We start from the raw sequence: 12,084 nt of genomic DNA, 5'->3' as shown, positions 1-12,084 counted from the left end.
ATGCTCTGGGGTAGTTTATTCATAGAAATAAAAGAAGTGCTGATATTGTAAAAGCAGAAAGCCTACCATGCTTTGCAGTTTGCTGGCTTGTAATGCATGTCCAAGATAAAGTGAATTTGGTAAGTCTGAGCTAGGATCATGTAGCTCTTGCAAATCAGCCTTGTATTGTACCTAAAAAATACACAGAGTCAGAAAAAGCAGATTAATTAATAAATGAGTTGAAACCCACACACACACACACACACAAACACACACACACACACACACAACCGTGAAAAAGTATTTCCCCCCTGTCTGATTTTCATCATTTATGCTTATTTTTGAAAATGAATGTTATCAGATCTTCAACCAAAATCTAATATTAGATAAAAGGGACCCTGTGTGAACAATTAACACAACATTTTGATACTTATTTCATTTATTTATTCAAGAAAGTTATGCAACACCCAATGCCCCGTGTGAAAAAGTAATCACCCCCTTAGACTCAATAACTGGTTACGCCACCTTTAGCAGCAACAACTGCAACCAAAAGCTTCCTGTAGTTATTGATCAGTCTCTCACAGCGCCATTATGGAATTCTGGCCCACTCCTTCATGCAGAACTGCTTCAACTCAGTGACATTTGTGAGTTTTCAAGCATAAACTGCTCATTTCAGGTCCAGCCACAACATCTCAATGGGGTTTAGGTCTGGACTTTGACTAGGCCATTCCAAAACTTTAAATTTCTTGTTCTTCAACCACTCTGATGTAGACTTGCTTGTTTGTTTCGGATCATTGTCTTGCTGCATGACTCAGCTGTGCTTCAGCTTACGGACAGATGGCCTAACACTCTCCTGTAAAATTCTGATACAGAGCAGAATTCATGGTTCCTTCAATGATGGCAAGTTGTCCACATCCTGATGCAGCAAAGCATCCCTAAATCATGACACTACCATGCTTGACCATTGGTATGAGGTTCTTACTGTGGAATGCAGTGTTTGTTTTTCACCAGACATAAAGGAAGCCCATGTTGGCCAAAAAGTTCCACTTTTGACTCATCTGTTTTTGTCCATTGCCTTTCTGATGGTGGAGTCATGAACACTGACCTTAGATCCCTGGATGTTGTTCTAGGATTCTTTGTGACTTCCTGGACGATTTTATGCCCTGCTCTAAGAGAGATTTTGGCAGGACGGCCACTCCTGGGAATATTCACTACTGTCCCAAACTTTCTCCATTTGGACAATATGGCTCTGACTGTGGTTTGGTGGAGCCCCAGAACCTCAGAAATGACTTTATAACCCTTTCCAGACTGATAGGCATCAACAACTTTTTTTCCAGAGGTCTTCAGGAATTTCTTTTGATTGTGGCACGATGTGCCTCTAGAACCTGTGTGCTGATAACTTCACTCTGATGGTAAGGGCCAAAGTTAGTCAGATTTATATTGGGCAGGGCTGGCCCAGATCAGACCTGATTGTTAACCAAAGTATTCAAACAGCTGACCCTAATTATCCCTTTAATTGGGTTGAGTTAACTAGGGGGGGCAATAACCTTTTCACACCTGAAGATTGTATGTTTGATTACCTTGCACACCAAACAAATGAAAGCAGCACCAAACTTTGGTGTTATTTTTTCTCTCAGACTCCCTCTATATACTACTACAACCCACGAAAAGATCTGACCAAATTCAATGTGAAAAATGTGCATAAATGCAGAAAATCAGAGAGGGGGCAAATACTTTTTCACAGCACTGATATATGATATACACACACACACACACACACACACACACACACACACACACACACACACACACACACATATACATATTACAACAACAATGTAAATGCCGGCACTGCAAAAGTGTTCGAAAAAACTTTTCAAGCACAGGGTGCTTCGTCATGGGACAACTGCATACAAAATCTCCTCCAGTGGATAGCCACAGCGAAGGGAAGAAAAGACAGAAACTCCCATTAAAATCAAGTCCCTATCCACACAGAGTTCCCAATAAAAGCAATAATCTTTATTTCATATCTTTAAAACATAACAGCAAACATAGCTAATATATAATACATGGATGAAGGCTATATTTGCATCCTGAGCCATTTGAAAAAAAAGGCAAAATACCACAGTAGTGACATCAAAAAGTGATAACTCCTCAGTAGAGAATATACTTGAACTTTGACCTATTTGACTCCTTGAGACCATCAACCAGAGAAAAACATATGAATCTCAGTTGCATAAGTATTCAACCCCTTTGCTCCAGCATCAGGTGCAAATGATTTGTTTGAAAGGTCACAAAATTTGTGAAATAGTTTCAGACTGTGTGTACTCAAAGTGGTTTAATGTGCAAATAATTTCCCTCAGGTATATAAAGATCCAACAAAGCAACCATGAAGACCAAGGAGCATTCAAAACAAGTCAGGGATAAAGCGGTAGCGAGGCACAGAGCAGTAAAAGGGTATAAGAAAATTTCAAAGGCGCTGATTATCCCTCTCAGCACAGTGAAGTCTGTCATTAAAAAGTGGAAGATGCATCACACCACCCAGACACCATCCAGATCAGGGCGCCCTCCCAAACTGAGCAGCCAGTCAAGCAGGAAACTGGTTCGGTAAGTCACTCTAATGCCAACAATGACCTTCAGAGATCTGCAAAGTTTTGTGCCTGAGATGGGAGTCAGTGTTAACACATCAACCATAAGCCAGTCCCTAGCTGGCCTGCATGGATGGGTGGCAAGAGAGAAGCCATTACTCAAAAAGCCTCATCTTAAAGCACGTATGGAGTTTGCGTATAAGCATGTAGATGACACTGCAGACATGTGGAAAAAGAGAGGAGAATTGATGGTGCAAAGTACAGGCAATCCTTGCGGAAAACCTGTTTGAGTCAGTCAAGACTCTGAAACTGGGAAGGAAATTCACATTTCAGCAGGACAATGACCCGAAGCACAAAGCCAAAACCACACCGGAGTGGTTGAATAAGAACAGAATTAATGTTCTTGAATGACCCAGTCAAAGTCCTGACTTGAATCCAATCTAAAATTTATGGCGAGACTTCTAGATTGCAGTCCATCGACAATCCCCAACAAACTTATCAGAACTGGAACAATTTTCCTGTTACGAATGGACAAAAATTTCACCATCCGACTGCGCAAAGCTAGTGGAGACCTATCCAAAAAGACTCATAGCAATAATTGCTGCAAAAGGTACTGTACCAGTCAAAAGTTTGAGTACACCTGCTTGAAACCAGGTTTTTCATGATTATCTATGCTTTTAACTGTATAAACTTGTCTATAAACACTTAATATTTCATTGTATGATACGTGTACTTATATAAGATGATAAGCATAAGTGAATTGCATTCAAAAATTTTATTTTTAAATGAACATGTAAATCTTGTCAATTTCAATGAAATGGTCACCCAAAGCAAGAGGATTTCAGTCTGAAGCCCAAGTCAGTTAAAAGTCTGAAATGTGTATAACACGGTGTTAGAACACTGGCCTAAGTATAAAAGTGTCTTTGTTAGATGTTCTCTGAGTTAACTAGCATGTTACCTAATTAACCCTTTGTCACCAATTATTGTTAACAGGTGAGGGTCCATGATTACTATAAATATAGGTAGCATAGGGTGCCCTACATCTCTGGGAATTGCTGCAGAAGAGCTGGGAAGACATGTTGGGTGATTTCCTGCTGAAACGTGTTAACCGAATGCCTTGTGTTTGCGAGGCTGTTATTAAGGCAAAGGGTGGCTATTTTGAGGAATCCAAGATTTAGAGACAATTTTCAATTTTCTTGAACATTGCTTTGATACTCCTTATGTTTTGTTTTGTATATTGTAACATGTGTTTTCATTTTCAAGTATTTACAGAAACATATATGATTATCAATTATGAATAAAACCCCGTTTCCGGCAAGTGTACTCAAACTTTTGACTGGTACTGATCTTTTACCAAGTACTGACTTAAGGGGCTGAATACTTATGCAACCAATAACTTTCATTTTGTACATTTTGTTTGCAAGTTTTGCTGATATTTAACCTCCTCCTCATATAACAGTGCTCAGTTTAACCACTACAGCTTTGAATAAAAAAAAAGTTAGTTTGAAAAACTGTGCATAAATTATTTGTAATTCAACAAAATTACAAATAATACTTCTGCAAACCACTGTGTGTGTGTGTATATATATATATATATATATATATATATATATATATATATATATATATATATATATATATTACACACACACACACACACACACACACACACACACACACATGCACATATATATTTTTTATTAAACATTAAAAAACATTTTATTAAACATTAAAAGCATCTAAAAATACCATACTTCACCACAACGTGCAGCCTTCTAACTGTAGGTGACAACAATATTTAGTATAGATACACTTACTGAATAGAAAATCCAAATTAAAAGGTTCCTGTACTGCCCACTAACAAAGCTAACTGAACAAGGAAAGAAATACCTCTCGGTATACTGCTTTAGCCTATAGAGGTCAGCATGACCTACCAAATCAACCATTTATTTCTAATAATCACTCTTAGTAAGAAATTGTAAGCAACTGGTTGTAAAAATGTAACTAATAAAAAGTGAATTCAGTATAAACATATATCAGCACTTTATTTTACATAGATGGATTTACCACTGCAGAAAATATATTAAAAAAACAAAAAAGTCAGCATAATGGTTGCTAGAGAAGTGCAGTAGCTACACGATGTTGAACATAATCTGTTGCTTATTTTGTATATTATTTTTTAAATAGTGGTCATTCACAATTCAGTTTTGTTTTCTGTAATTAATTGTGCCCAAAGCATCCATACAATTGTCTTTCTGCATCAAATGTCGACCATCATAGTCAAAACAAAAAGCAAAGACACCTAAAGATTAAAACAGAAGAGAAAACAGTCAAGGAAGTATGTGACTAGACAAGGTTTAGTCTCAGCCAAATTGCACTTCTGCATAAACAGACATACAGCCAGTGCTATATTTAAAGCAATTCTCTTCAAATGCAGCAGAACAGAAAGTCTTTGAACTTAACTGAGAAGGGGATCATGTAATAAAATTGAAAGTTACTTGCTTAGCATGAATCAACACCTACAGTTTGCAACTTGTAACTGTACACAGTCACCATGGAAACTGCTGGTCCATACATATATAAAGATGCATTTGAAGTTACAAAATGATTTCCTAAATGCAAAGGAAAGGTTGTAAACTATAAACTAAAAACAGCAAATATGTGTTGATAAAATAACCAAATGCTGAACTGTTAAGATTTATGCATCAACTAAACTTACCTCACTTGCCCAGACTGAAGCAGCTTGAGCCTGTTTGAAAGAAGCGCTCTCCTGAGGGTTATACTGGTGCTTCTTTTCCTTCAAGTCTTTCTCAAATTTCTCTTTGTATTTCACCTGTTTTGTAAAACATTCACATTTTATCTTGCGAACAGACAGAAAACTACTTGTAATTCTTGTCTAGATCCACAGAACTGCAACCTATTTTTTTATACAATCTTGAGTATATGGAAAAAAGTGAAACAAGCACAAAAGAAACCATGTACTAAATGCAGATGCAAGCTGTTGGCAGGAGATATTTAGGGTTAAATGGTGCCAGGTCCTAATGTGACAGGATGAAACATGAGCACAGAATTACTTTTAAGTTATTAAAATCTTTATTTTAGTATTTTAAAGATACATGCGCACACACACACATGTTTGCACTGGCATCCTGTGGAGTATGTAATTGATTTTCAAATTTTATTAACTTATAAGGCCCTGAAGTGATTAGCTCCTAGTTATTTGCAGGAGTTACTGACCCTGTATCTTCTGAATCGCACTCTGAGATCACAGGATGCAGGGCTACTGGTTAAATATAAAACCATGTTCTTTTAAATCTTTTTAAGGTGGCAAAAAAATCTGCCTCTAATCACTCTAAAGCTGCTTAAACACCTACATATATTGTATTAAAAGCAAGTTGCAATTCCCAGTGTAATGACATAAAAGCAGTTTAGGTGTAAATCATGTGGACTCTTGTTATTTTACAATAATGCCAAAGAAGTACAATTATGCAAGCTTGCAAAGACACAATAATTGAGCCCTTGACATACAATTAACTGTCTTCTGTGTAAGACTTGTTGATTGTGATGGATTATCGTAGAAACAACACATTTATAATTTGAAACACAGCAAGTATCTAACTGGATTTGACAAAAATTAACTTTATACTACTGTATTCTTAAAAAAGTAATATGACCATAATAAGGAAGCCATTTCTATTTTAAAGAACAGAACTTGGCAAAAATCAAGACCACAGACATGGTAAGCAAACCCTAGCAATGGTAGAGGTTTGAATGTAAGGAATGTTGGCATTGGATTTTCTTGTCATACACCAGTAGTTCTCCACGCAAGGAATAACAACATGGATGTTTTTAAAATGCATGAAGCTCTTACCTGACTAGAGAGCTTGGAAACCTCTTTGGCGTGCTCAATATCTGATCTTCCCAAGACTGACTGCCTATTATACACCCCTGCTTTTGTTTGGCTTTTGTATGCAACCTAAACCAAATGCAAAGAAATGATCAACTTCACAATTAAATGTTTCTATGTATTGGGTTGCAAAACTGTTTACAGATACTGTGTTGGCATCTGACGATACACCAGAAAGGAAGGTTAGGCCCAGCTGTATTTGTTTTCCTTTGATTACAAATGGCTGAATATTTAATAGCAATAAACTTTTACAGAGAATCAATTTTTCCTAAAATGGCATTGGGTGATTTGGGGATGGAGGCCAAGAGACACAGCTATAAGTAAATGTACATTATTAAAAAAAAAAATGAAGGTATTATATGATTACACTGTTTTCTAGTTATTTAGGGAAAAAGGTATCTACTATCAGTACTATATACACTATGCAACACCAACAGAAAACATGGTCTGCTGAAATTGTGTTTTTAGCTTAATATATTTTTGAGGTTTGCATTCTGTCACACATATACTTCCCTTCTGAAGCATACAATACCAGTATGATTGATATTCAATTCATGTAAGAGAAAACTCTCAATTCCATTTTCAAATTCTTCCATTTTAAACAGGGCTGTTTGCTTCATGCTTTGTTCTCAAACTCAAAAGAAGGGCAAGCAAATAATTCTACTCTGACATCAATAACAATGACAGGTCCCTACATCGCTGACAAGTCTTGCTGTCTGGGTTGCTTTCCGGATGTCTAGTCTGTCAGCCGTTCCTGAATATTTGTGGACATCCTGCACATCCTTCTTATATGACACCTTTAATAAAAAAAAAAAAACACAAAAAACTAATAAATAAAACAGAAATGTGTGCTTATGTGAACAAAAACGAAGCATCCCCTATGCCTTCAGTAGCTACATCAAAAGGTATTGAATTGACAGTCCTGGTCCTTGACATGCCACTGTATTAACTTGTTTCTGTGGTGTGCACCATTTTAATAACTGCACATTCAACTTCACCATTAACTTCAGCATCAGATCGGCACTGTTTACTGATGTACTCTGATGTAAAAAATAAACAAAAAAAACAGGGTGTGGTAACTTTAATTAGATACAGGCTAGGCTATGAAATGCCCCGGTTTGCCTTTGTGATGTCAATCAATACTGGCATTTTCCAAAATAGCAAACAGCTCAAGGGAAAACCACAGACCATTTTAGGATACAGTGAATAGGCGTACCGTGTGTGCAGAGAAAGAATTTCAATATGAAAGAAAGGAACCAGCAAATTGTAGTGAAAGCCAGGATCATATGCCTACAACTGCAACAAATGGACAAAGCATTCCCTTGCATCTTAGATTTATCACAATACAAACATGCATAGTGTAGTGTAGTAAAGCATAAGAAACAGCAGGCTAAGTAAAGTTAAACATCATAGTTTATAATGAGAGCAGTACAGGGTATTCCTCAATTGTTTAAAGGGCAGAGAAGCACGAGGCCTGGTGTTAAGGCAGCAGATAACATAAGGTTTATCTAAGTGTAGTTTTCTGAAAGACATCGTGTACTTACATTACTTTGACGCTTATTGACCTCGATGGCATGTCTAACAGCCGGTGGTTCCTTCATGTTGGAATAATCTGATTTCCCCTTTTCAGCATCATACTTCTGTTTATAAAGTTTCTAGGAGACACAGCAATAGTGCAGTATTAATCATTTGTTGCATTTGTTATTTAACATTCATACTGCAGGAATACATTGTAAAGAACTACTGTAGCTGGCACTGTGTGTTACCCTGACAGGTTGCGAAGCTGCTGCACCAGCAACATGAAATATCAATTTAACTGTGAATACTGCATAACATATCAATTGTACTTTGATGTTAACTTGCAGACTAAGATTTGCATTTATACATTTATTCATTTGTTAATCAAGATGTGGCTTAAGATATCCAATTTACAAATGTGTCCTGGAGGATGCAGGCATTTCACAAGCACAGTAACAGGAAGGTGCACTTTTTGTGTGGGTGAAAAAAAAAAAAAAGATCTACACAATAAAAACAAATTACTGACTGATTACCTGAAGCATACTGCGTGAACCAAAATCTATTTTTTTTTACTCTTCTGTAGTTGTTGCTGTGCCTTATATAAGTGTCAGGTATTCATATCAAATCCACTTTACCCAGTAAGCCTACCTCACTCTGATTCTGTGAAACTGTTTTCGCAAACACAGTGTCAATGGTTTGTGGCATCTGTGCATAAAGACAATTGGAAAATTGCTTTTGGCCATCTTCCTTATACTTTTTCTGAAAATATTAAGAACAAAAAGTTATTTCTATTCGGTAATGTCTTAAAATGTGTGAAGTTCTAACCAATGCTTTAAAATCCATGAACCTTTTGCTAATTAGTAACATCATTACTGAGTCCCCTTTTATAGGTGCATCTTTCTTTTTTTTTTACGTTTATGTGAATATTTGAAATACAATGATGCATATATACTGCTGCATCCTGTTATCTGGTGTACAGTACAGCAGATCACATGGTCTGTTTGCAGTGAGACCATTGGAGTGAGTCTGAACATCAATGACATGATTAGGTAGGTTTGTATATCTGCATATTTCAAATTGAAATGTAAAATACAAAAATAGTTTATTTTAATAGTTCATAAAAAATAAAAAACATTTGAATGTGTACCTCACTCTGAATCTGTGATAGTTCTTTAGCAAACTGTGTTTCAGTTGTTTCAGACATTTGTGCATAAAGGCAATTAGAAAACTCCTTTTTGCCTACTTCTTTGTACTTCCTCTGCAAAAGAAAAGAAAACATTATTTCATGGACTACAGTATATAAAAAAAGCACAAGTTTCAGAGGCTTTGGAACTCAATGTAAAAACTTTCAATGTATTCTTCATAAGCTGCATTAACACTGACTGAGTGGGTGGGCGGAGGTAAACAATGTTGAGTGCATGGAAGCTGGACCTCAATCACCTATTACAACCTGTCTTATTGGCACAATTCCCCAATACGTTTAATAGAGGAAGACTTACAGTGCTGCAGTAGATCTTTCTGATTCGCTACAAGCATGTTAGTTAGGAGCCTCTTATTGGAGAAGTGCGTGTTACCTCTACCCGCTAAATCAGACAATGTGAATGCAGCCAGTCGCTAGTAAATTATCTGAAATGTAAATTGACTCAGAGCCTCTGGAACAGCTTTCATAACATTTCGATGAAGAACCTGTGTCAGCTCTGACAAATACAGTATATTTTTTAAAGCGCTTTGTGATGGTGGTCCACTATGAAAGGCGCTATATAAAATAAAGATTGATTGATTGATAGTCGTCAGGAGTCTGTCGCGTATCTGACTGCAGTGGGACCAAAGCAAGAGCGGATATGTAAAAAGTTGGATGACTAAATCCTGTTTTAAATACCATTCACAGCTGTAACAATTACTATAGTCACACACTTATTGTTTTGAGATTCATATTTTATTAGGGAGCGTCCCTAAATCCCTTGTTTAGAAAGATACAGGGTATTAATGCTTGTGACAGAGTAGCCGTCTGCCGTGTGGGTGCGTGCATTCGCTGCTGAGTGACAGGCAGGAGATCGAGACAGACTCCACAATTATTCAGCACTGCTCACTGCTGCAACCGCTAACTCGGGAGAGATGAAGAGGAGCACTTGTGTCCTCTTGGAGTGTAAGTTAATGCAGAATGGTTAAAGCATTCTATGAAAACACATGCTCACCGCATCCTGTAGGATCCTGATCAATAGCTTGTAAGCAAGTAAAATCAGTTTGTCATTGAGAGGCTGAAACAATGTGACATGGATACAGCTTATTTTCCCTTAATAACACCAGCAATGGAACTGGAAAGAATCATAGAAAACAGTTGTCTACCAACTGCAAGACTACCTTTCTTTATTTCTTTCTCACATTGCATAGATGAATGCCGGGACAATGAAATAACCCTGGGTTGTTTTTTGTTTTTTTTGCAGGCCTGTTTAGAGCTACGTTTCTATGGTGATGGCAGCTTTGTGAAATTACTGACACCCCCTTTTTTCTTGTACGATAGCCATAATCGAACATGTCCTACTGTAAAGAATCATAAAATACAGCTGTGTACCATATTATACAGTGGTTTGCAGAAGTATTCACCCCCCTGAAGCATGGTGGTGGCAACATCATGTTATGGGGATGCTTCTCTTTAGCAGGGACTGGGAAGCTTGTCAGGATAGAGGGGAGAATGGATGGTGCAAAGTGCAGGCAAATCCTTGAGGAAAACCTGTTTGAGTCAGCCAAGACTCTGAAACTGGGGAGGAAATTCACATTTCAGCAGGACAACGACCCGAAGCACAAAGTCAAAGCCACATTGGAGTGGTTGAACAAGAAGAGAATTAATGTTCTTGAGTGGCCCAGTCAAAGTCCTGATTTGAATCCAATCAAAAATTTATGGCGAGACTTGAAGTTTGCAGTCCACTGACAATCCCCAACAAACTTCTCAGAACTGGAGCAATTTTCCCGTGAAGAATGGGCAAAAGTTTCACCATCCTACTGTGCAAAGCTAGTACAGACCTAACCAAAAAGTAATTGCTGCAAAAGGTGCTTCTACCAAGTACTGACTTAAGAGTCTGAATACTTATGCAACCAGGAAATTTTATTTTCTACATTTTCTTTGCTGACATTTAACCTCCTCCTCATATAACAGTGCTCAGTTTAACCACTACAGCTTTGAATAAAAAAAGTTAGTTTTAAAAACTGTGCTTAAATTATTTGTAATTCAACAAAATGTGACCTTATTGGTAGGGGGTGAATACTTCTGCAAACCACTGATTATACCCCAGCGCAATCCTCCTTGCAATTGCTGATGTGTTTTAAAACAAGTGCTTACATTTACCCACGGAACTTAAAGGCCTACCTCACTCTGATTCTCAGAGGCTTCTTTTGCAAACTGTGTTTGTAAGGTTTGTGGCATCTGTGAGTACAGACAATTGGAAAAGTCCTGTTTACCACCTTCTTTGTACTTTTTCTGAAAAACAAACAAAAAAATGAAAATAATTAAATAGTTAAATTCAATGACATGTTTAATACCGTATGTGCTCTTTTAATTAATTGTAAAATCAAAAATACCGTGTCTTAGCTTGGCAATTAGCTTGGCAGCAAAAGTTAAATGTCTAATTTCTTTAAGAAACTTGGGGTTTCACAGCAAAGTCTCTTCTCCAGAATTACCCATGGAGTTGTCCCCTTTGACTATTTTTTGTGGAACATCCATTACTTGGTAATGGAATTTAAAAAGAGTATTTTGAACTTGTACCTCGCTCTGCATCTCAGATAGCTGTTTAGCAAACTGTGTTTCACTGGTTTCAGACATCTGTGCATAAAGGCAATTGGAAAATTCTCTCTTGCCATCTTCTTTGTACTTTTTCTTAAAAATGAAAAAGAAAAAGGTTTAGGATATTTTAACATTTACATGTCCACACGTGATTGAATGATTGAATGATTTGTTATTCCTGCACAGCCAATGAAAACACCTTGTAGAACGATCAATGCCAGTAGGGTTTTAGCACTGTTATAGCAGGTGTTTGCAATGTTTCATCCAACCTGTGTACATTTTAATATAAAAGGCACATTTCAGTGCACACATAT

At 37.1% G+C, this 12,084-nt stretch overlaps 1 protein-coding gene across 6 annotated transcripts in view; it reads right to left on the bottom strand.

The window, feature by feature from the left end:
- The window catches only part of LOC121312582 (LIM zinc-binding domain-containing Nebulette), a 93,504-nt gene that overhangs the window by 21,286 nt on the left and 60,134 nt on the right, over nucleotides 1-12,084 (bottom strand). For 3 of the 6 annotated variants that reach the window (XM_041244300.1, XM_041244306.1, XM_041244311.1), the window contains 9 exons: nucleotides 11,753-11,863; nucleotides 11,357-11,467; nucleotides 9,140-9,250; nucleotides 8,641-8,751; nucleotides 8,019-8,129; nucleotides 7,170-7,271; nucleotides 6,439-6,543; nucleotides 5,287-5,400; nucleotides 67-171 (listed from right to left, as the gene is read on the bottom strand). The exons of 2 other annotated variants lie outside the window; for them this stretch is intronic. In XM_041244300.1, the coding sequence (XP_041100234.1) occupies nucleotides 67-171; nucleotides 5,287-5,400; nucleotides 6,439-6,543; nucleotides 7,170-7,271; nucleotides 8,019-8,129; nucleotides 8,641-8,751; nucleotides 9,140-9,250; nucleotides 11,357-11,467; nucleotides 11,753-11,863 (981 nt within the window). The remainder of the gene's footprint in view (nucleotides 1-66; nucleotides 172-5,286; nucleotides 5,401-6,438; nucleotides 6,544-7,169; nucleotides 7,272-8,018; nucleotides 8,130-8,640; nucleotides 8,752-9,139; nucleotides 9,251-11,356; nucleotides 11,468-11,752; nucleotides 11,864-12,084) is intronic. One more of the 6 variants, XM_041244317.1, reaches the window with a different exon arrangement.

Source organism: Polyodon spathula, chromosome 3, assembly GCF_017654505.1.
Source record: "Polyodon spathula isolate WHYD16114869_AA chromosome 3, ASM1765450v1, whole genome shotgun sequence".
NCBI classification, from domain to species: domain Eukaryota; kingdom Metazoa; phylum Chordata; class Actinopteri; order Acipenseriformes; family Polyodontidae; genus Polyodon; species Polyodon spathula.
The sequence above is the reverse complement of the archived record's forward strand: the minus strand, read 5'-3'. Positions and strand labels throughout refer to the sequence as shown.